The sequence below is a fragment of the Urocitellus parryii genome, chromosome 12, assembly GCF_045843805.1.
Source record: "Urocitellus parryii isolate mUroPar1 chromosome 12, mUroPar1.hap1, whole genome shotgun sequence".
Lineage (NCBI taxonomy): Eukaryota > Metazoa > Chordata > Mammalia > Rodentia > Sciuridae > Urocitellus > Urocitellus parryii.
This window is the reverse complement of record NC_135542.1, coordinates 83,212,066-83,238,599: the sequence shown is the minus strand read 5'-3', so window position 1 is coordinate 83,238,599 and position 26,534 is coordinate 83,212,066. Positions and strand designations below refer to the sequence as shown.

The following is a 26,534-nucleotide window of genomic DNA, read 5'->3' as shown; positions in this document are numbered from 1 at the left end:
TGTCTGCCATGATCTGTATCTTGCCAAGTCTGTTCACAACTTAGTTTCCAGTTAGAATAAAAGCCAAATTCATTACACAGTCATGGACACACTGTTCCCATTAGCAATAGTATAACCCAGTTCTGGGTAGCATATTTGTGCTATTCCTGGAGACAGTGCCAAATACCCAAAGCAAGCTAACAGTACCTGCCCTGTTATGGTTCACAAGGGTATTATTATTGCAATCTGAAAGAATTTTTTTTTCAACAAAAGTAAGTTTGCCTGAAAGAAAATGAGCTGTGTAAACAGTAAAACAAATTAGGAATGATGCTCCATATGTACAGAGAGTGTTCCAAGAACACTGACTTATTCACAAATCCTTATGTACCTTGTTTGTGTGCCAAGTTCTGTGCTAGGCACTTTCACAAATTCTCAATTCACATTTCTTAAGGTAATGACCAGAATCTAGGTCATTTAAATGATCCTATAGATCAATTTAATAACAGAAAAATCATACCCAGACCATATATTTCATTCCAGAAAAGCCAGTAAATTATATACATGCAATATTATCACATGGTCCACTAACAAATTTAGGGCTCAACTTGTATTTCACACTTGTATTTCACAGGACAAAACCAGATCCTCAGAACCTCCTTGTAGCTCCTCCTTATTTCCTCCCCTTCCTTCTGACCAAAGGAAGAGCTATCCCCCATCCAAAGGCAACTCTGCCAGTGCCCATCTCAATAACTTATTTTTATCAATCATTCAGTCTCTCCTCTTATCTCATCCTATCTTCCTTTTTCCTATTAGTACCTCTATATTCACTTCCCTCCACTCTCCTCTGTTACACTCTGATTTGTCTCCTCTATCACTAAATGAACTGCTCTTAACATGGCATCAACAACCTCCTAATTGCTAAGTCCTAACAACATAAATACTTCTCTTGCCTGCATTCACAACTGACCAGTCCCTAAAATCTGGAAATGCTGTCTTCTCTTTGACTTCTCAAAGACCACACTCTATTCTTGTTTTGCCTGTACCTTGCAAAGCTCATTCTAAGTAGGACCTCTACTTCCCACACAGTAGGCGCCAATCCCATGGCTTCACCACTCCCATCTCTGTGGCACCAAGACATCCAGCTGCTAAGCCAGAAGCCTGATCACATCTGATCAATCAATCACCAAGTACTTTTGGTCTCATGAAATTACCTCACTGCCACGGTCAGTACTTCACTCACCTCACTGCAGTGATCTCCAACGTTTCCTTACATTTTTTTCTTAAAACCTAACCTCTAACATTCAGGTGGTGATTGTCTTAAAAATACAAAAAAAAAAAAAAAAAAAAAACAGCATTTGAGCATTTTTCTCTATTTTATCTTTCACAAAATAAAGCATTGAAGTGGCCTAGCAGAGATTAGCGGCCTACCCCAACTTTCATCTAGGCATACCACCATTAAAATCAAGACTGCATTTCCCAGCCACCCTTGCAGTTATATATGCCGAAGCTCTGGTCATTGAGATCAACTCCAAGTGAACTGAGAGATTTCCAGAAAGTCTCTATGAAAGGGTAGGGGGGCATGCCCATCTCCCTCCCTCCTGTTGTTTGGAATACAGACATGATGACTAGAGTTTATTGTAGTGGCCATCCGGGACCATAAGGTGATAATGCTAAGAATGGAAAAGCAGCAATACAGAGAAGCCCAGATTCCTGATGATGGTTAAGCTGCCATACTAACTGGATTACCTTGCTCCAGATTTACTGTTATTTTACATTTCTATATAATGTGTAACTGAATAACTTCCTAACTGGAAGACATGGTTTGTAAGGTCCTTCATGATTTGGATCTTTTACCTTTTGCTCTTTCCTTTCACAGTCCCCTAATGCTGTGCTTAAGAAATATGAGGCACTGGATTAAACATGAGGCACTGGATTCTCCAACATACCATGTCATCCCTAGCTTGTAGGCCTCTGCATTTTACCCACTTATGCAACTTCACCAACTATCTACTTCATCCTCAAACTTTGTCAGTTCACTTCACTACACTGGAAATTTCATAGAATATAAAAATAATCTTTGTAAGAAATTTCAATGAAAAGGCTTCCATTTGGCTTGAATGAAGAAGCTGACATCATGATGTGGTTTGAGGTGGTCATATGTATGCCACTGCCATTAACTGACATTCCATTTTTACTTTTCTTTTTAATGGTCAAATGCTGAGAACCCTAACTCTTAATAGCTTACACAGCTTGCTCCGTTTTTATGTCTGTTTGTTTTAAATATTTTTTAAGTGTGGACAGACATAATACCCTTATTTTATTTTATTTTTATGTGGTGTTGAGGATGGAACCCAGTGCCTCACATGTGCCTGGCAAGCACTCTGCCACTGAACTACAACCCCAGCCTGCTTGCTTGCTGTTTTTAAGAAAACCAGAAATCCCCAAGACTCAGAGTTGAAAGACTCATGAATTTCCTGTGTTTTGAAATTGATCTTTTAAAAGTCAGTAAAGTCATATTTACAGAAGTCTGCACCACTCATGAAAGATTGTGCCATCTCTGATACAAGGCTCATAGATACAGAAAAGGATGAATTATATTAATATGTGGAGCTCACTTCCCCCTCCACAGCAGGATTGGACAGATATTAATGATGCCACATAGTATCAACAATTCTCTTCCAGTACAAGTTTTGTGTCACTGAGAAATTATCATTTTAAAACATCATCAAAAGAGGTTCACCAATAATTCTTTGAGGGCACCAGCATGCAATAATGAATGAAAAAAAATAGCAGCTAGCTGTACTGAGTTATGTCTAAAACTGCAAGGACATGCTGAAGGGGATATGATGTAGTTATTATTTCCTCCATGACCTGATCCAATAAACTGCACCAATTTCAGCATGAATAGTATTATTTGACAAAAAGACTGCTCTAAAACCAAATGGGGCAGTACAGCAGTTGAGAAAGAACACTGACTCTAATGCCAGGCTGCCTGGGTTTGGACCTTAGGCTCTCTCCTTTCTTATAGTGAAGCATTTAACTGCTCTGAGCAGTTACTTCATTGATTTGGTATGACGATAAATGAGATCATGTAGACAAATTTCTTAGCAAAGTACCTGGATCACAGTAAGCACTAAGACATTGGGTGGTACTGTTAGTACATCACTGATTCAGACACACTTCTCCACACCCATCTCACACTTTAACAGTTCAAAAACCAGGATCCATCATACCACCAACAGAGTCTTATTGGCTGTATTTTTTATTAGTGGTGTATCAACTTACAATCAGTGGCCAAAATGGAAGTAATATGGTATTGAATTTCTGCTCCAATTACAAAGAAGCCAAATATTTTCCCAGGCATGTGTTTTATTTAAAGTCTCTTGTCAGTCATGTAGAGCTTGAGGATATTAAAGACAAGAGACAGACTGTGAGACAATCAGTACCTGTTTTCACAAAGTTTTACTGGAACACACAAATACTCATTAAGTTTACATGTAGTCTATAGCTGTCTCATGCTACCATGGCTGAGTTGAGTAGTTATGACAAAGACTGTATGGCCTATATAAGCCTAAAATATTACACCCTTGGGCCTTTTCAAATTTTGCCAAGTCCTGGTTTAAGACAGGAAAATTCCAAGTTTTGATAATATTTTTGCCTTTCAAACCATGCTTCTCCTAAAATGACTCCTCCATGTTGCCTGAGATTTTCAAAAGAGCCAGAAAGAATGGGATTTCCCTTGGGCTGAATGTTGAGTTTATGCTTCCACTGGCAAGAACACTTCCACAGTATAATCCCTTGGGCTTTTTGTCTTGTCATATTTGTCCAAGAGCAAAGCCAAGGTAACAAAAATCAGGCAACTTTCAAAACACAGAAAGAAAATCTGAGACCTAAATCTACTTTGAGCATTTGACAAAATATAGCATCCTTTCATGTTCAAAACACTAGAAAAACTAGGGATAGTAGGGACATACCTCAACATTGTAAAAGCTATCTATGCTAAACCCAAAGCCAGTATCATTCTAAATAGAAAAATTGGAGGCATTACCTCCAAAAACTGGAATAAAATAGGGATGCCCTCTTTCACCACTTTTTTTTTGTGTGTGTATTTAAAATTTTTTTTTCCTTTTTTCATCGTTATTTTTATTTTTCCATATTTTATTAGTGCTTCATAGTTGTACATATGGTGGGACTTGTTTTTCATATTCATGTTCTTACACATTTAGGTTATATGTAAAATATAACAATATACTTTGACCAATATCATTCCCTGATATTTACCTCCCTGCCCCCACCTCCTCCCTTCCCCTGCTCCTTTTCCTCTATTGAGTTCCCTCTGACTTTTTAAAAAAATTTTTGTTTTAGTTAGTTCTATAGGACAGTAGAATGCATCTATGTACTGATATACATAGACGGGATATAATTTCTTATTTTTCTGAGTGTACATATTGTAGAATCATATTGGTCATGCAGTCACATATATAAAGTAATGTGTCTATTTCATTCTACTATCTTTCCTATCCCCACATCCCCTCCCCTCCCCTCACTTCCCTTTACCTAATCTAAGGTAATGCTATTCTTCCCTAGTGCCCTCCACCTTATTGTGAATTAGCATCTGCATATTAGAGAAAACATTTGACCTTTGGTTTTTCGGGATTGGCTTATTTCACTTAGCATGATATTCTCCAACTCCAGAAGTTTACTGGCAAATGCCATAATTTCATTCTTCTTTAAAGCTGAGTAATATTCCATTGAGTATATTAACACACACACACACACAAAAAAAAACAAATAACCCAATCAATAAATGGGCTAAGGAACTGAATAGACACGTCACAGAAGAAGAAATACAATCAATGAACAAACATGAAAAAGTGTTCAACATCTCTAGTAATTAGAGAAATGCAAATCAAAACTACACTAAGATTTCATCTCACACCTGGCAGAAAGGCAATCATCAAGAATATGGGCAACAATAAATGTTGGCGAGGATGTGGGGGAAAAGGCACTCATACATTGCTGGTGGGACTGCAAATTGTTGCAACCACTATGGAAGGCAGTATGGAGATTTCTCAGAAAACTTGTAATGGAAACACCATTTGACCCAGCTATCCCACTCCTTGGTTTATACCCAAAGGACTTAAAATCAGTATACTACACTAATGCAGCCAATGTTTATAGCAGCTCTTTCACCACTTCTATTCAACATAATCCTTGAAACTCTAGTCAGAGCAATTAGATGAAAGAAATTAAAGGGATACAAATAGAAAAAGAATTCAAACTATCCCTATTTGCCAACGATGTGATTCTATATCTAGAGGATCTAAAAAATTCCACCAGAAAACTTAGAATAAGTGAATTCAGCAAAGCAGCAGGATATAAAATCAATACCCATAAGTCAAATGCATTTCTATACATCAGTGATGAATCCTCTGAAAGAGAAATTAGGAAAACTACCCCATTGACAAAAAAAGGGGGAGGAGGAGGGAATCAATGTAACAAAAGAGGTGAAAGAGCTCTACAATGAAAACTACAGTATACTAAAGAAAGAAACTGAAGAAGACCTTAGAAGATAGATCTCTCATGTTCTTGGATAGGAAGACTTAAAACTGTCAAAATGGCCATACTACCAGAAGTGCTGAACAGATTCAATGTGATTCCAATTAAAATCCCAACAACATCTCTCACAGAAATAGAAAAAGCAATCATGAAATTCATTTGGAAAAATAAGAGACCCAGAATAGCCAACATGATCCTTAGCAAGAGGAGTGAAGCTGGAGGCATCACAATACCAGACCTTAAACTATACTACAGAGCTATAGTACAAAAACGGCATGGTACTGGCACCAAAATAGACATGTAGATCAATGGTACAGAATACAAGACTCGGAGACAAACCCACATAAATACAGTTAAAGGCATCAAAAACATACATTGGAGAAAAGATAGCCTCTTCAACAAATGGTGCTGGGAAAACTAGAAATCCATAAGCAGCAAAATGAAATGAAATCCCTACCTCTCACCATGCACAAAACTCAAATCAAAGTGGAATTAGACCAGAGACCCTGTACCTAATAGAAGAAAAAGGCCCAAATCTTCATCGTGTCAGATTAGGTCCTGATTTCCTTAACAAAACTCCTAAAGCGCAAGAAATAAAATAAAAAATCAATAAATGGGGGCAGGAATTGTGGCTCAGTGGTAGAGCACTTGCAGGGTTCAATTCTCAGCACCACTTATAAATAAATGAATAAAATAAAGATCCAACAACATCTAAAAAAGAAACAAAAAAAAAAATAAATGGGATGAATGTAAACTAAAAAGCTTCTTCTCAGCAAGAGAAACAATCAATGGTGTGAAGAAAGAGCCTATAGAGTGGGAGAAAATCTTTACAACACATACAGATAGGGCACTAATCTCCAGGATATAAAAAGAACTCAAAACGCTTAACACAAAAAAAAACAAAACAAAACAAAAACCAACAGACACTTCTCAGGAGAAGATATATAATCAGTCAACAAATATATGACAAATGTTCAACATCTCTCGCAATTAGAGAAATGCAAATCAAAACTACTCTAATAAGATTTCATCTCACTCCTGTCAGAAATGGCAGCTATCAAGAATACAATCAATGATAAGTGCTGGTGAGAACGTGGGGGACAAGGCACACTCAAACATTGCTGGTGGCACTGCAAAATGGTGCAACCACTCTGGAAAGCAGTATGGAGCTTCCTCAGAAAACCTGGAATGGAACCACCATTTGACCCAGCTATCCCACTCCTTGGTTTATACCCAAAGGATTTAAAAATCAGCATACTACAGTGACATAGCCACATCAATATGGCTAAACTGTGGAACCAACTTAGATGACCTTCAATAGATGAATGAATAAAGAAACTGTGGTATATATACACAATGGAATATTACTCAGCATTAAAAGAGAATAAAATTATGACATTTGCAGGTAAATGAATGGATTTGGAGAATATCATGCTAAGCGAAATAAGGCAATCCCCAAAATGCAAAGTCCAAATGTTTTCTCTGATACGTGGATGCTGATCCATAATGGGGAGAGACAGGGGAAGAAATTCTGCATTGGGCAAAGGGAAGGGAGGGAAAAAGAGGGGGCACGGGGATAGGAAAGATGGTAGAATGAGAAGGTCATCATTACCCTAGATACATGTATGACTACACGAATCGTGACTCTACATCATGTACAACCAGAGAAATGAAAAGTTGTGCTCCATTTGTGTACAATGAGTCAAAGCGCATTCTGCTGTCATGTATAACTAATTAGAATAAGAAAAATTTTTTTAAAACATTTCATTTTCAATATTTTGCCATGCTCAAAATGATAATTACGGAATTAAATCCTACAATGATCATCAGCCATCCTTCCTATACTTTCACCTAAGCTTTGACAATCTAATGCCAATGATACTCCACAAAGCCTCCTCAGTCCACTAAATCGAACACCCAATGAATACACACCAATCCATTAAATACTTGCACCTCCACACAACACAAAAAATGGTACTCCACAGCTACACTAGTCAGTCCTCTAGGACAAAGCCTATCCCTTACATGTATCTTGCATTTAGTTTATATAAAATCAAAATATCTATTACATCTATTTAAGCATAGATGGAGTTGTTGATTAAAGGCAATTTTATATATATCCCAAGCTTTTACAATTTGGTCTATACACCCTTCAATAAATGCATCAAACAGAATAGAACAGTTGCACTTTTTTCTAATGGACAATATTATGTTGCTTATTCTCAATTAGTTGACAGGATATAGACGTCCTACAATCCTAAAATTTCAAGAATTTTACCTCCGCAATAATGAGTTTGTTAAGGTAGATAAGTCTAATACAACAAAACTGAAGACTAACAATACATCTGATGTAAGACATTAAGATGTAGGAATGTAAATTATGGTTCATCTACTTGAGATAATATTTTGTTTAAAAAAGCAAAATATTATTCATAATTAGAAATTAAATGTGTATCAAATCTGTATATTGAGTAAGTACTAAATTAGCCAGTGACAAATAAACATATTTAGAACTAAAGATAAAAATATAAAAACTACACAATATTAAATATATAGAATTTTTTAAAAAAACACACCATCTGTAGAGTCTTAATTCAATTCTACTGTTTTTGTTGTGCCCAAATACTACCTGACATCTTGGAGCTATTATATAATATTTGTTAAATGTATAACAAAAATAGCAAACATTTGTTGAGCCTTTATCAGAATGCCTAACACACAGTAAATGTTTTTACATACATTCTCAAAAATCTTCACTAAAATCCTATACAACAGGCTACTTATTAACTATTCCTTTTCTGAGTGAGAAAACTGAGACTTAAAACAGTTAAATAACCTGCTCAGTGTTATATGGCTAAGCAGTAATGCAGTTAGAATTTAAATCTCTATAATTTGTATGTATTACCTCACTGCACTACCACCAAACTGGAAAAAAGTGTGAAGTACAAGAATAAATTCATATACATATGTAGCTGGTCTGTGTAATGAATATTTCATTGATTACACTAAGCACGTGGTAGTTTCTGAGATACCTACTGACCATGATGATTGTGAATATTAGAGCTCACTATCATAAAATTAGGGATTTTAAACCTATAAAAATTTGTAAGGGCTGGGGTTGTGGCTCAGTGGCAGAGTGCTTGCCTCACACATGTGAGGCACTGGGTTCAATCCCCAGCACCACATTAATAAATAAATAAATAAATAAATAAATAAATAAATAAATAAATAAAGGTATTATGCCCACCTACAACTGAAAATTTTTTTAAAATGTACAATACACCTAAGTATATAGACATTAAATGGCAAGCAGGTCAGCAAGCCCTGATACTCCACAAAGCCTCCTTAGTCCACTAAATGGAACACCGCCCAATGAATACACACCAATCCATTAAATACTTGCACCTCCACACAATACAAAAAATGGTACTCAACAGCTACACTAGTCAGTCCTCTAAATAAAATAAAATAAAAATACCAGAGAAAATTAAAAGTAGCCATTTCTCCAATAGCAATCAAGAACCACAAGAAATCTGGATTTCCTATGTACTTTTGATTTTAGAATTTAAGAACTTAAAGCACAGCCAATCCCTACTTGTCTCCTAAAAAATATATCCCAATAGCCTTCTATAAGGCTCAGGACCTCCTATCTCATGTTTTCCTGCATCATCATAGTTCAATCAAATTCTCTCTCCTGAGAGATCATGTTTGAGTTTGCTTAGGGACATGGCCCCTACTTATCTTGCTTAATCATTTCTATTTTTATGTTCCAGCAGAACTATAAAAACAAGTCCAAGTACAAATCAAAAAAAAGTTTTAAGTTTTAAATGTATAAGAATTTCAAATAAGTGTTTTAGGATCTGTGAGAAGGAGTGATATTTTAGATACATTAACTATTTTAACTATTTAAAAATAAACACATTTGTTCACACGGGTCTTTTCCTTAGGTATAATATATAAAAGCACACTCTTGTAAAATCATCTGCATGCAGAAGAATCATTCTGGATTTATGCAGTTTTCCTAATCTTTCACAGCTGCCTCACCAACACCTAGATCAACACCTGGGGGTGGGAGATTAAACCCAACGCTCATACAAGTACACATGCAACCACTGAGCTATTCTCTGGTTACTTTGACTTTTTTTTCCTACTCATCTTTATCCAATTTTCCCAAAGCACTTAATTAAGCTCCCACAGAAGTAATTTTTTAAACACCATTTCACTGGTTTATAATAAAATATAATCATATTATTTCATTACAATAAAGATAAGTGGCATAAACAGATTTGGGAACAAACAATGATTTTTGGTGAATAGACCACTCACTTTGGTTAGACAAGAATTTATTCCTAATCAAGAGTAGACCCAAGCATTCAAAGAGAATGGAAATATCAGTTAATTTCCCTAGGTGAAAGCCAATTATTTAAGTGTCTCCTCAACCATCATCATAGTTATTACTCATACTGCATATAAGCATATCTATGCACAAACATCTCCACACTAAACAAAAAGTTTAAAACTGATTTGCTATTATATGCATGTGCTATTGATTCCTTTAGTCCTTAAAGGCAGCTGGGCAGACCTTGAGACAGCAATAGCTTCCACCTGCTAAACTGTTTCTTGCATTTCAACCATATGCCTTTACCCAGGAAAGTTTTGGATATATTACAAAATTCTAAGTTCTTAAAAGCAGTTAGTCTTTACTTTTGCATTTCCAATAATTAAAATTAAATAGTGGGCATCAATAGATTTGCAGAATAAAAGTACTCAATAAAGGAGATTTCCACAGCCTTGTCTAATGACTACAGATAAACTAGAAAAAAAGAGTTTGGTAGGGCTGGGGTTGTGGCTCAGTAGTAGAGCCTAGCACATGTGAGGTGATCCTCAACACAACATAAAAAAAATAAACAAAATTTTAAAAAGAAAAAAGACTTTGGCCAGGGAGATATGACTGTTGAGGGCAAGCCAAAGCAGTGACAAGAAATTCGTCTTTAAAATCATTTATCTACACATGTATATTTTCTTTCTACAATTAGAATACAGCTCCATGATTATTAAGCCATTGCCTATCTCATTCATTTGTATCTCAGTGCCTAGATAAATGCCTATCATACAGGAGCTATTCAATAAATATCTGTTAAATGTATTGCTATAAGAATTTCAAAGAAGTGTTTTAGGATCTATGGGAAGGAGTGGAGCTTAATTAATGGTTCTACTCAAGATACATGGAGAAATGATAGGAAGGCTATAAAAACTTTCAAGTCCCTTTCAAAACTTAATGGCAACATACCATAGTGCTTAAGAGTCTGGGTTTAGGCAAATTTGGGCCTAAACTCTAGCTAGCAAGGAAACTTGCATGGGTAACTCAATCCCTCCCAGGCTCAGTCTCTCATTGTGAAATAGGGATATTGGCTCTAGAGTTGTTTGAGGATCATATTAAGGAAATACATGTGGAGAACAATGCTTGGCACATTAATGCTGAATAAATGTTTGCTGTTATTATTATTAAAATTGTTAATAAACACATAAAATATGCCACATTGTATGCACTAGAGATAAAGATCTCCTTTATTGTTAGTAAAGGATACCCAAGAACAGGTCTTTGAGGTCTGACAACCTACATAGTTCATATCAGGACTCCATCTCTTAAGCAAGTTACTCTGAACTTCAGTTTCTTCTTTTGTAAAATGAGTATAATAAAAGGCTTACTTTCCAGCTGTGCTGTGAATATTAAATGAGGTCATGAACGTAAAGCATTTAGTACAATGCTTGATATATAAAGCACCCTAATATTGGTGATAATCACTAACTATAAAATAGTTTTGCATACACAGGTCTTTACAAAGTCTTTTTTTTAAAAAAAATATCGGGCTGGGATGTAGCTCAGAGGTAGAACACTTGCCTAGCATGAGCAAGGCACTAGGTATGATCCCCAGCAATGCCAAAAAAAAAATTAATTAAAATTTAAAATACTTAACCCTTTGCTTCATTAAAAGCAAAATAAAAATAAAAATCTTTGAAATGGTGTTTCATGCTTTCTTGAAATAATGGAATATATTCTAATCTCCCAAGGGTTTTAGAACTATGTACAATGAAGATACCAGTCTTAAATAAGACCATTTATAAACAGAAATCTGTTAAATGGCCTTCTTCCACCTTCTTCCATATTTAATCTAGCCATAGATAACATTCTGGCACTTTCATGTTTCTTCTAAACTATCTTTTATGTAATTCAGTTTGAACTTGGGAAAAAATATTCTATCAGTACCTTCAATAATTATCTGTGCTTCTTTTGACTCAGCAGAAGGTTTTAAAATGGGACACAGGTAACAAAAATTAACTTGGATAGCTCTGTAACATTTATAGCTAAAAGGAAATATCTTTGCAACTTTTTCAGTTAATGAACAATTCTAAAATTGTTTATTTTAAAACACACTGTAAATTGCTTCTCATTTATTCAGTTATATGTTCATCTACTTACAGAACTATTTCTTACTCTTGTATTTTTGCCAAACTCTCAAACTAAATGTCCTCCTACTAAAAATTATGTCCCCTATTAAAAATTGTAGCAATTTCCAAAATGCTGAAAAGATGTAAGATTCTAATATCCTCCCTCAGCAAAAAAAAAAAAAAAAAAACTAGTTCATTGGTGAACTAGAGAACAATGACAACAAAGAACTGGCAGAAAAGCCAGACTTGGTGGCGCATGCCTATATTCCCAGCAGCTCTTGAGGCTGAGGCAAGAGGATGGAAAGTTCAAAGCCAGCCTCAGGAACTTAATGAGGTCCTAAACAACTCATACACAACAGGGCTCGGGATGTGGTTCTGTGGTTGAATGCCCCCCCCCAGTTCAATCCCCAGTACACCTCCCCCCAAAAAAAGAACCGGCAGAAAAAAACAAGAAATAGATTAAAAAGTGTTTACAGATCCTACAAATGATCCTACAAAGTAAAAGGCAAATGTGAAGACATGTTACCAAATGTTCCCTGAATCGTAGTGTAGAGCTTTTAATAGAAATTATAGAAATTTCAAAGACTTCTGGATATTTTTTAACTGCAATAGATGAAAATAATAAACACAGAAGAAAAAAAAATTCAAACACTACAAACAGTATCTTTCATCATCCTTTTATTGATGTCAGAGCTGAGGTCATAAAACAACCTCATGAGGCATTTGGCCTATATTCTTATCAGCTAGGGTGGTAGTTTTCAAAGAACATTCCACTTGAGTACGGATTAGAAAGACAAAGGTAGACGACCTAAGGAGTTGGAAAGAATGTTAAAAGAATGGAAGGTCCTAATGCCAGCATGTTCATGTTATAATCTTCCAGGCTCTTTACTAAAATCACCTTGCATCTTTCCTATAAGGCAACCTTCCTGTTGGCCTACCTGTGAACAAGAGAGGCTGCAAAATAATTGTAATAATCCTAAATACCCTAAAAAATAAAAATGAGGCCTCTACATAATCCTGTTTATGCTGTATACTAGCTTTAAACTAAGGTATGGAATAGCCAGTGATTAATGTAAAGTACTTTGTGAGTTTAATTATATAATTCATATTGTGGGAGCAGTCCTGGAGAGCAGAAGGTGTGGAAGGGGGAAAAGGGCAGAGGCTGTAAAAATAAAGTTATATGGAAGAGTGGATAGTCAAAAGGCTAAGAGAAAGATACAGATGATAAAACTGAGGGTGGAGGCTAGGCTGACCCCTTTCTTAGAAGCCTGAATGAAGGAAAGGCAATATTTTAGCAAGATACATATTTACTTAGCTTGTGTGTTTAAGAGAAGAGGCAAAGTGGAACCAGAAACCTATAAAGAAGAAGTACACTTAAAAGGCACACAAGGGAAATACTGAGGTGATGATATAGTTCTGTATGTTGATTGTGGAGGCAAATAACTGTATACATTTGCCAAAATTCATAAAAATGTACACTGAAGAGGAAAATCTTTACTATATATAAATTATACCTCACTAATTTTGACATTTAAAAGTTATTAATAGCTAAAATACTGATTAACCTTATAAAGTTCATTTATCACCAATGAAAACAAAAACATCTTTTATGTACCATGTCCTAAAATGATGCAATATCTAATAGTTGCTTTAGATACAAAAAGAATGGTTCTATTAAAGAAAATTTATTATTCCAACCTTCCACCATCAGTCTCTCTCTTAAGTGGAAATTGCAATTTCTAACATTGCCCCATGTAACCCACCTAGAGTGGACAGCAGCAGCAATGGCAGACAGAAACCGTAGTCTCCAGTCCTCTCCAGGGCCTTTCTTCTGGTTCTAGACACAAAGAAGCAACATATCCTCTATATGCTCTGCCACCAGAAAACAAGCTACATTACTTTTAGATTCTACTATTCTCATAGCTTTCTTCTCTTTGATTACCCATCTACCCTCAGAGAAGTCTTGCCTCAAGGTCACCTCAGTAGTCTACCTTAATGCCATGAAGTCTTTCTTAAGCCCCCATGACAATTAGTCTCCCAGAGCACCCTGTGGACTCTTCATCCTGTGGTTCTGAAGTCATCTGTTTCTGGATCATTTCCTCCAAAAACATGGGGCTAAAGAGAATGCTAAAAAGAGACCAATAGCCAGGCATGGTGACACACCTGTAATTCCAGTGGCTCAGGAAGCTGAGGCAGAAGAATCATAAGTTCAAAGCCAACCTCAGCAACTCAGCAAGGCACTTAGCAACTCAATCCCTGGTACAAAAAAAAAAAAAAAGAGAGAGAGAGAGAGACAGACAGACAGACACCAAGACTTGTTTTTGTCATCCTAGCATCTAGCTAGTACCTGGCAGGGAGAGGCACCTGATAAATGTTTCTTGAATAAGATTCTAAGACAAGGGGACTGGGGTTGTGGCTTAGTGGTAGAGCATTTGCCTAGCATGTATGAGGCACTGGATTTAATTCTCAGCACCACATATAAATAAATGAAAATAAAGGTCCATCAATATCTTTAAAAAAAAAAATTTAAAAAAAAAGATTCTAAGACAGTAGTTCTTAACCTTTACAGGTTATGATCCCCTTTGAAAATTTGATGAAAGCCAGGGAACCTACTCTGAAAAAAAATGCACATTTACACAATTTGACCTATGATTTTAAGAAATCTTTGAAGGATCTGCAATTCCTACAAAGATCTTCCAAGTTGAGATGCCTGGCATAAACATTCTGTTATATGCCTTGGCATAAAAATTCTGTAATATGCTTTGGCATAAAATGGTACTAGTAGATAGTAAGTTGTTCAAATCTGATCTAAGACAAAGAAAGAATTAGTAAAAGATCCCCCAAGAAATTTCAGGGCAGAAAGATGAGAGGCATTCATGGACCACTCATCTTGCTTTACATAAAAATTCTCCCATTATCAATCCTTTTAAAGGTTCAGGTATCCTTAATAAGTAAAGATAGTGGGAATTCCCTCTCCCTCATAGTTGTACCAGAAACAAAGATGTAGGATAGGAGAAATTCACAATATATTTTTCTCATCCAAATAAGGTACTTAGATAAAAGATACCGACTTTCAGGGGTATAATGCTAAAATTCTCTCTATGAAGAGCTACAAGCCCTGTGTCACAAAAGCAAAGGTTCAGAAAGACTCTCCATGATGTAGTAGGTAAAGTGGAAGCAATGGCAACATTCAAAAAACAGTATTTCCACCTATACCCACTCGATGATTTTTCCAAAGACTATGATTCTGTGGGACTAGAGTGTCCTCAAATCTGGGCACAAGGCAGCAATTAGAAAACACTGGTCCAATAATAATACTTGGAGTCTCTCAATTTACACATGGAATTGGTATTGAATTTCAGATATTTACCATCACTGTTTCTAAAGTAAAATTACAAATAAGGAACCAAGATGGAATTAAGAATCACAGATCAACTCAGCTCCTTAATCAAGACACTGTTCCTGAAATAAAGGTTCTACATAAAAACACATGAAAGAAGATAGTTCTAGGAAAGAAAAAAAAATTAAAGACTGTTTAATTCATCATGGAATCAAGACATAGGAAATTACAGTTTTGGCAATATTTGTTAAATATATTAGTATATTTGTTTAGATTAGTATTTTCATACATTATTATTTTAAAACTTTTCATCAAGGAAAAGATGAGACTCTTTGGTATTAAGCCACAGGGTCATTTTCTTAAATGTCAGTGATTGCTTTTTGTGACATACTTTACATCTGGGATTTCATTTTATTTCTACATACATCCAAAACAAGTCTCTACTGCCATTACCACACAGTTAGAAAATCTTCACATGCTCAAAGCAAACTATGCTGTGTCCTATCATGTCAGATCTTTGGCCAAGAAAACACTCAAACTTTAGATGGATGGTGTAACTTCAGAAGGAAAATAATGTGTGTTTGTACTTTGCACACGTACATTAACTTTCTCAAAATGGCTTATCCTTCAAACATACACATTTTAATGTTTTTGCACTGACAGACAAAAGTAAGAAAAACTTATGTTATGGAACAAAAACTAAAAAAATCTATTGGAGCTAAATACCACTCTGTTGTATGATATTCTCTTGAAGCCAATTCTCTACCGTATACAACTCCTTCCCATTCACAGACACCCTTACTCCTTTGCACATAAATGAAAAAACCTTCTTTAAATGTTATCTTTCATGGAAATGCAAAAGCATCATGAGCAGAGGACAGTGCCAGCCAGATGAAAACAGATTTTAAGTTAGGGCTCAGAAGAATCAATCAGCCCCAGTCCCTTCCTGAACAGGCTCTACAGTTTTTCCACCTTTGATATATTTCTCAACCCTCTCCACTCACAATGCAGAAGTTCAGTGAGGATGAAAACACTGTCACAGACTTTCTAGGAAACAATGAAAGCTGCACATGGTCCTTCCTTATACCAATCTGGAAACACACACACACACACACACACACACAAACACAAACTTTTTGCAGCACTGGGGACTGAATTCAACACTTGCACATGCTTGCACACCCTACCACTGGGCTACATCCCCACTTTAAATTTTGAGACAGGTCTTGATAAGTTGCTCAGGCAAGCCTCCAACTTACAATCTTCCTGACTTAGCCTCCCTACTTGGGATCACAGGTATATACCTGCTTAATATATATTTTTAACTTTCTTTTGTGAGTGTAGCTAAATCTCAAAATAATCATGAATATTTAATGCTCATTTATTTAATCTTCACAAAGTTAGGGCAGAGTATTATCCATAATTCCATAAACTTGTTTCTTCAACATAACTCAAAATATGGACTCAGTGGCCCTTTTTTTTCCAAAACATTTATGTGCTCACTTAGAGCAAAAGTGAGCAAAATGTGACGTCATAAAATTTCAATACCTATCTTTAAATATGCCCTTCATTCTAATATTTATGAAAAAATATTTTTACCTAAAATGTATTCATTTGAATCAACAAAAGCATATGTGAGGTCAGTTTTCTGAGAGCCAAAGTAGTAAAGAATACTGAAGATCTTCTGAAACTAAATACACTAAAATAGGATCAGCAAACTCTTTCTATAAAGAGTCAAATAGTAAATATTTTAGTTGGAATAGGCCATACTGTCTCCATGGTAACTATTCAGCTCTGCCTTTGTAACAGGACAGTAACTACACACAAGCGATAAATGAATGTGGCTGTATTCCAATTAAAATTATTTACAGGACGAGGGTTGTGCCTCAGTGGGTTCGATCCTCTGCACCACATAAAAATAAAGATACTGTGTCCGTCTACAACTAAAAAAAATTATTTTAAAAAATTATTTACAAACTATGTGTCTGACTCTGGCAATTTGCCAATATATAAAAATACAGATCCTGTTATAATGGTGTGTATATGCACACCTTTGATGCAAGGCTGCCGTAAAAAATGTCACTCTAAATGGTAGTTCTCCCACAATAATTTCTATTTGGTCAGAAAAATGAAATATCACCTACATTTAAGGGGGAGGAGTGTTAAAAAAAACAAATATGTTCACTAAATAAAATTATATTTTGAAATGAAAATTTATCTCTATTTCTAAGACCTAAGAAAGAAGACCAATTGAGGAGAAGAAAAAGAAAGCTAGACATAAGAAGCAAGGTGAAGAAATATTAACCCACAAATTACATTCTCAAATCTATTTGCAAAAGCTGGTAACAAACTGCAGATGAGACACATGTGTATGCTTAAGAAGCTTATGATACAGATGAAGAGCAAATATTTTTTGACTCTGAATTCTAAAACCATCCACATTAAATGCATATGGGATCACAAGCAGTTTTTTTTCTCCTCCTGGTAATGGTGATCAAACCTAGGGCCTTCAGTATGCTTGGCATATACTCTACCACTGAGCTGTACCCTGGCCATATGAACACATTTTTAAAAGATGTTCAAAACGTAAGCTTCAAAATAAAAATATTTTTAATGAAGATTTACACTTTTATAGAGACAAAAGACTAGATAAAATCATTAAGTCCAGAATATATTTTCTATTTTTTCTTCTTTCTATATCGAATTCTATATCCCCAGCAGTAACTATGGCCACTACATGGGCATAAACTTCTGAAAGAATTTATCAGAATCTTCTTGGAGAGTGAGGTGGGAGGTACCAAACTGGAAAAAATCTCAAGGTGATTATGATTCATCTACTTCTTTCTGCATCTTCCAGTCCTCAATTTAAGATCTTTACTATATATCATGATCTCTCAAAATACACTAAGACAAGTTTTTTCAGTGGCAGAAAAGAACCCTGAACTTTAAAATACGCCGAAAATAACAAATAATGTGTGCTTTTCTTCAACCTAGGCTTTAAGCTCAAAAGGTTAAGTTCATATAAGAGAAAACAAAAATTTATCAGGCTTGCAAGCAAAAATTAAGAAATGAGAAAAACCACACCTCCAGACCCAAGTTCATCCTTAACTAGGTAAGTGAGGTTACTTCAGTTAGGAATGACTACTAAGCAAAAAGTATAAGTATTTAAAGGGGAAAAATAAAAAGTACTAAATTTATTATATTATAATCTTAGGCCTGCTCCCAAATAGTTTTAAAACTATAACTGAACCTATATTTAGTTTCTTTTTAAAACACTGCAACTATCCAGAAAAATTCTCCAATTCCTCTTTTTTGGGAGAAAACATTATTTCTAGTTTTTAAAAGAAGAAAAATAAATTATAATTCATTCTCTAGGACCAAGGAAATAAAAGACCAAAAACAAAAATAAGACCTAAAAATCAAAGACCAAGGAAATCAAAGATCTAAAATAAAAAAAAATTTAAAAACTTTAACTATAATTGTCAAGTACATAGGAAAGAGCAATGTTATGAATTTTTAAAGTTTAAGAACTGAAAGCCAGCACAGTGGCATACACCTGTAATTCCAGTGGCTTGGGAGGCTGAGGGAGGAGAATCACTGAGTTCAAAGCCAGCCTCAGCAAAAAGCGAGGCCCTAAGCAACTGAGACCTCGTCTCTAAATAAAATACAAAATAGGGCTGGGGATGTACCTCGGTGATCAAATACCCCAGAGTTCATTCCCCAGTACCCAAAAAAATAAAGAACTGAAAGACATTTCCCAAATATGGAAAAAAAAAAAGTATTCCTAACTGGGAACTAACTATATTTAAGATTTTTCTCATTAGGAAAAAACATCAGAAGGTCTCCATTTAGTTTAAGCCACAATAGATAGTATATAAATGAGTAAGTTGACCTATGAACCAATAAAACTTCACAAACACAGGCAGTAGAGCAGACTTTAGTCAGTAGTTTTCTCTAACAACCCTGTTTTTAAATCTATGTAAGATTACCAACACATAAAAGAAAAACCACACACAATTATTTTACTTTTATCTCAGCAAAAGCGAAGCGCTAAGCAACTCAGCAAGACCCTATCTCTAAATAAAATACAAAATAGGGCTGAGGATGTGGCTCAGTTGTCGAGTGTCCCTGAGTTCAATCCCTGGTACCCACCCCTACCCCCAAAAAAAGAAAGCTGACAGGAAAGGGGAGAAAAGTCAGTATGTTTAACAAAACCTGTTTCTTAGACAATCACTTCATTTAGACTATCCATTTAACAAACATTTGCTCAGTACACATACCCCCTCCCTCAAGATCTAATACAGAAGATAGTTCACTCACAAATATCCACTACCTAGGTTGTAAGTGCCACATGATGGTAGATGTATAACTACCAACTGCAAAATGTTTCACAGTTTAACATATTTCCACGTTATCCTAATAAAATTTCATAAGAAACCTGTCAAGTACATAAAGCACTTGGTATTATTCTCATTTTACACAAAACTGATAAAGCAGCAGAACTAGGATTTAAATCTCTAGTATTACTGTTCCACAACTCTTCTGTGCAGCTTTCTGCTAGGGGCCAGCAACAGAGGTACAGGCACTTAGATTGTTCCTCCAAGAATGAGAAAAGACTTAATAGGTGAAAACACTATGGCATTCCAAGAAAACAATGTATACAGAAGTCCAGAAGCAGGAGAATACAATATGTGAAAGGAATGCTAGGTTGGTTCATGTGAGGCAGGTAAGATGATAAAGAGCATTTAAAGATTCCCTATGCTTTCGATCTAAGTGTTTAAGTGACTCAGAGCAATAAGAAATCAAATGATTTAGAAGGAAGAGGAAACCAACATGAAACTCTTAAGGTATGTTTTGAACTAAACACACATTGCAAAAGAATGACCTCATTCATAGTTAAGTTATAAGAAAGTATATTATAGGGAGATTAGACTTTGGGAAATCTTCAGCAACTCTAAAAGGTCTAAAAGAAGGGACATATTGCAAAGCAATTCCCACTTCTGATGTGACAATTCTTACAAGTCCTCTACACTACCCCACCTCCAAACATAAACCATGTGTAAAATTACCTTAAATTTTCTTACATTTTATCTAAAAACTTACCGAGTCTTCTGGAGGTCTTTGAATTTTCCCCCAATCCACAGAAGGTCCCTTTTCTTGTAAAAATCTGTGAAATAGCTTCCGAAATCCATCAAGATCTTTTTTAGTGTGCTATAAAAATAGAAGTCCTTATTATAATCAGCAGAATGCTTAATATTTAATAAAAACAGATATGAAGGATACATTTTAAACACCCTTAAATGAAATTCCTATACTATTAGAATTTGGAGTAGAGCAGAGATTTTTTTCACACCCCAATTTAAAACTAAAAGGGTAAAAGAAAAAGCTAATAGAAGACACATTTAATGGAATACAAGCTAAAAATCTTTACATCCCAGCAGTATCATATAATTTGAACACCACTTGGTTCAAGAGAAATTAACTGGCGCTCTATATTACTAACCAATGTGTTTTTTTATTTCTAAGAGGAAATTAATCTTTGCCAAAAGGAAAAAAACAACACAGCTAACCTTAAAACATTAAGTACAAATTGAAATAAGTATCTCTCAATTCTGGGAAAGTTCTATAATAGCTGTCAAAGTAGCTTTGGTTCTATTAGAATTGGCTTTTTGGAAAAGGCATTGGAGATATATCATTTATAAACTACCTTCTCATAATTCTCAATAAGAACTAGTACCAATTCTCCACCAATGACATCAAAACACAGAGTAAATAAAGTATTTATTTTGTTTAGATTGTTTTAGTGACTTTGGAAATTTCCTAGGCTGAAAAAAAAGAAGACTTAATGGTTTTGCTATGGACAAAGGCTGAAAACCCTTAATTGTTAAACAATGCTAACTTTTTTGTTATCATTCATCTTGCACTTATTTCCAGCTAGACAATCAGCAGCAGCAACAACTAAGTATGTACACAGTTGAAGCAAGAAACACTGTAGAGTCCTTACCTCAAATTCATGTGAGGGTGCTGTGGTAAGTATTTTTTCTAATTCCTTTTTCACAGATAATTCTAGCTCTTGTCGAATGACTTCTTGGAACTGAGAGGCACCATCTTGAGACATTGCTTTGCTAAGATCTGAAAACAAAAATATAAAACCAACAAAGTGAAAAATCAGCCATTCAAACAGTTGGGAAGCTACAATGGATCTATTTCTGGTATTTCAGAAAATGAAAAGGGCTCAATTCTATGGTCATGTGATATTCCAAAATGACTTCAGCAGGGTCACTAATTAGGACTACAAATTTGATTGAAGTATACCACAGTGTAACTGGTACATTAATTAAACATTTTGAGTTTGGTTTAAAAAAAGGTAAAAGTAAAAAGATTTATCCTGCCTGCAGGTGTGGTGGCGCACTCCTGTAATCCCAGTGGCTCAGAAGGAGGATCTTGAGGTCAAAGCCAGCCTCAGCAAAAGTGAGGCCCTAAGCAACTCAGTGAGACTCTGTCTCTCAATAAAATATAAAATAGAGCTGGGAATGTGGCTTTGTGGTTGAGTGGCCCCAAGTTCAATTTCTGGTACCCCCAAAAAAGAAAAAAGATTTATTTGCATTTGAGCATATGGTTTCATTTCTATTAATGTTACCCTACTAGCCATCAAAACTGGAAAAAGATCAAAACAACTGGAATGACATTAATAAGGGTTTGTTCTGTTTTGTTTTTCTGGTACTGAGGATTGAACCAAGGGATGCTTTCCCACTGAGTTACAACCCCAGATCCAGTTTTGTTTTGTTTTGTTTTGTTTAGGGCCTCGATAAGTTGCTGAGGCTGTCCTTGAACTTGCCATCCTCCTGTCTCAGCCTCTGAGTTGCTGGGATTACAAGCATGCACCACTACACCTAGCTAATAAGGGCATCTTTTATAGAATATGTCCGTAACAGAAATGCTGCCTCAATAAGAGAGCTGAAGTAGTTTAGCAATTTCACAGAAGCAGAAGACTCCTCCCTTCTCCTCTCTAGTCAAGATGAAAAATTTTAAGGAATTCTTCCCATTTTAGAAGTGGAACCCACTCCAGTTTCACATTCCCCACTAAAGAACCACCTCTTGAGAGACACTGGCAATTCTAAGGTGCCTCTATTTCCATGCATCAAAATTTTTACTTTAAAAGGAGAAGGGCACAGATATGCCTACCCCTTTCTGGTCCCCAATTTCAGTCAAGACTTGTCTCATTGTTTTTCTGTGTCAAGACTATCAGAGGGCTGGGGCTATAGTTTAGTGGCAGAGCACTTGCCTAGCATCCATGAGGCACTTGGTTCGATCCTCAGCACCACATTAAAAAAAATAAACAAATAAAATAAAGGCATTCTGTCCAACTAAAAAAAAAAAAAAAAAAAAGACTATCAGGGCTTTTGGCATAGCTGGGCAACTCCATGACAGATGGAACTCAAAAAGGCAAAGAAATACCTGTTATATTAATACAAACAAAAATAGTAGAAAAATACATAAAAAGAAAACACCCCAGGCCCAAATACTTTTTGAGAAAAATGTCAACACAAGTTGTTTTATACACTTTACTATCTCTAGAGTAATCATCCTGTCAACTTCTCATAAAATATAAGGGCCAATCCATTTATGATCTACCCCTCCTCATTTCAGCTAGTGATGTCTACAATAGTGGTTAATTTAGCGGAATCATAACACCATAAGGCTAAAAATTTGGTCCCCTTATACATTCCCACACTATAAATTCTTTCATTTATCATCTAGACAGAAGAAGGAAACATTTACATAGAATTAAAGCCAAAACAATCAGTACTTAAGATATTTTTGAGAGCAGACACTAGTAAGCTACATAACTCCTAGGGTAATTTACTTAAAATAGAGAGCCTCTACCTTCCCCAAATATGTGAAAACATTAACAAATGACATAGTTAACATGGCTCTTGAAAAATATTTTATGTATATTTTTCATCATATTAAAACCAAAGAGAAAAAAATCCAAGGAAATGTGGTGACAGTATACAATTCAACCTTAAAATAGCTGTTTTCTGTGTAACAGAAAATCACAAACACACCAATAAAATTGCCAACATGACCCAAGAAACTGTGGTTCATAAATATCTTCTCTAGGAGGTAAGAGGCACTATACTTCATGTGTGTTCCATAAACAACCTACAGATATGTTTTGACAAGGAACAATTTGGTTATAATCTGTAAAAACCTATGACAATGTATGAGCACATTTGTATAAGCTATGACTAGTAATTAAAGCTACTACAATATGCTTAAAACTACAGTTAACATGACATCACCCATGCATGTTTATCCCTAGGCAGACTTAGTGGTAATTTAAAATTTGTCACATGTTAGTCTCCTACCCGTATGCTCATGTGTATCTGGGATGACTCTTCCTCAGTTCTAAGTCAATTCTCATATTAATATTTGTAAAATAATTTGGAAGAAAAAAATCTAAATATAGGGAAGAAAAATTTCAATATTAAAAAACACATGAATCACTTGAGTCTAGGTCACAGATCAATTAAAATAAATCAAGAAATAACTATACAATTATTTTTAAACTGTGGGTTTTTTGTTAGACTCAAAGACATCTATAGGCTTGCTGTTTTGTTGCTGAAGCTACAGATGCAGGCCAGCATTAAGTCACATTCCTAAAAAATAGTGATGGAAAGAAACATTTAGCTTACTTAAACTCTGGGAATATGCCAGACAAGATAAAACCAAATGTACTGCAAAGTTTAAAAATAACTAAAGTAGCTATTTGAGATTTGTCTAAATGAGGACAGTTAAAAACAACTCTAGAGGCTCCCTGTGCAGGACAATAGCCTAAGGTAAAAATACGCAGAACTTACTATGTCACTGTCAAGCAAGCTTAAAATGGGTGGCTGAATTAAAAAAAAAAAAAAAAAAAAAGGCTTTATGACTTTTGCCTATAAATGGATGGATCTGGAGACTATCATGCTAAATGAAACAGCCAATTCCAAAAAAAAACAAAGGTTGAATGTTCTCTCTGATATGTGGATGCTAACACACAATGGGGAAGGGAGATAGAAGTTCAGTGGATTAAACAAAGAGGAATGAAGGATAGGAAGGGGGATGGGAATAGGAAAGACAGTAGAATGAATCAGCCATAACTTTCCTATGTTCATATATGAATACACCACCAGTGAAACTCCACATCATAAATAATCAACCACAAGAATGGTATCCTAATTAGAATATAATCCATTATGTATAATATGTCAAAATACACTCTACTGTTATGTATATCTAAAAGGAATTTTTTAAAAAGAATGGCTGAAAGACTCACATTAATACCATCTGTGATCTTTGCCAACCATAGCAGGTTCAATCTTCAGACACATAAGTCAGGTATGGTGGCATTTGCCTATAATCCCACTGACCTGGAGAGCTAAGGCAGGAGAATCCCAATTTCCAGGCCTGCCCAAGAAATTTGGCAAGACCCTGTCGCCAAATAAACAACAAAAAGGATTGGGGATGTAGCTCAGCAATAGAGCATCCTTGAGTTCCATCCCCAGTTTTGTTTCTTAAATTTTATTCTCCCCCATCCCATGTAAGGGTGGGGGAGAATAAAATTTAAGAAACATCCCTAACCTTTATTTTTCCCATTTGTTTGATAAGCACCAAATGCATAACAGTTCATTCTTTCTACACTGTTTACAAATAAAATCAGCTTATATAACAAAAAAAAAAAAAAAAAAAAAACCAAGCATGTCACCTCTTCAATCCCATTCTGTTCCAGTTTCACTCCCCCTGCCCTAGGCAAAGTGCTATTATGAAGTTCTGTTCCTAGTGATTAAAGAATAAGGAAGGTCTTTTAAGGAATAAAGAATATTCAAGAGTAAAGAATAACAAAGAGTGCTTAAGAAACAAGAGTAACTATCTTAAGCACCTGGACACAAACCAGAGAAACCATTTCCCTTTGCATCTTCCTTACCCATCCTGGGTTTTTAAAAGTCTGGAATTTCTGGTAGCAAAAAAAAAAAAAAAAAGACAGAACTTAGAAACTTTCTTGGATTTAACATCTCAGGTTACACTTCTGGCTACAACAGTTGTGTTTCCAAGGGAAGGTCAACTAAAGAATGCCCTGAATAATTCAAGACTTCAAACCTCAGAAAATGTTTTTGTCCCTCCTCACTTCCTAGCAAAATATAATTGATTCTCCATGACTTAAGAAAGTGGGTTAAGGGCTGGGGATGTGGCTCAAGCGGTAGCGCGCTCGCCTGGCATGCATGCGGCCCGGGTTCGATCCCCAATACCACATACCAACAAAGATGTTGTGTCCGCTGAGAACTAAAAAATAAATATTAAAAAAAATAATAAAAATTCTCCAAAGCCAAAAAAAAAAAAAGAAAGTGGGTTAAAAGCCAAACATTTTATTACCTTAGAATAAATCAAAATATTTTTAGATATGAGAGGGAGCAACTAACCTACCCTCCTCATTTTACAGATGAAGAAACTGAGGCTGAAAATAGATGACTTATGCAAGGTCACAGAGAAGGCTAATGTTGGAGCCCTAAAAGAAAGATTTTTTTTTTTTCCTGAGCCCATTCTACCAGTGAGTATAAGTACATTTTTTCCCTTGCTCTGGCTCTAATTTTTGACATAAAATTCCTAAAAACCACTCTCCTCCAGAAGCATTTATAGGAGAATCTCTTCTTACATTCAATTAATAGATCTAACTCTCAATCACATGAAACTGGGTTTACTAAAACTGGTTGATTTCATCACACATCAATTTCATATAAAAAAAGACAGAATTGTTTTTACCACCCTTTTCTTACCCTCCCCCACCCCAAATTTCCTAATTCTTCCTTGTTCACAGAACTAAAATTTCAACATCACAGACTTTTTGCTCTCCAACTGTGGGGGTGGGAGTGGGGGAAGACCCAGAAAGAAAAAACAGGAAGAAAGCAAGAGGAGACATTGACATTCAATCTGACAAGTGATTCTTTTTGTTTCTTAATTTATTCCCTGCACTTCAACAACTCAGAAGTATACACAATATACTTCTTTTCTCACCCTGACAAGCTAGTTGCAGGATACCAGGTCCTTGGAGAAGCCACAGAAAAACACTAAAATCAACAAAAGGTAGTAGAGCCACACTCAGGCCACCTCTCACCACTCATGAGGTCTCATCAGTCCCAAACCTTTCTTGGAAGTCCACACTGAG

At 35.5% G+C, this 26,534-nt stretch overlaps 1 protein-coding gene across 5 annotated transcripts in view; it reads right to left on the bottom strand.

Moving 5' to 3' along the window:
* Ugp2 (UDP-glucose pyrophosphorylase 2) overlaps positions 1-26,534 on the bottom strand; it is a 54,465-nt gene that overhangs the window by 17,220 nt on the left and 10,711 nt on the right. For all 5 annotated transcript variants that reach the window (XM_026387187.2, XM_026387190.2, XM_026387189.2 and 2 more), the window contains exons 2-3: positions 21,333-21,460; positions 20,432-20,539 (exon numbers count right to left, since the gene is read on the bottom strand). In XM_026387187.2, the coding sequence (XP_026242972.1) occupies positions 20,432-20,539; positions 21,333-21,446 (222 nt within the window). In that variant the 5' untranslated portion in view covers positions 21,447-21,460. The remainder of the gene's footprint in view (positions 1-20,431; positions 20,540-21,332; positions 21,461-26,534) is intronic.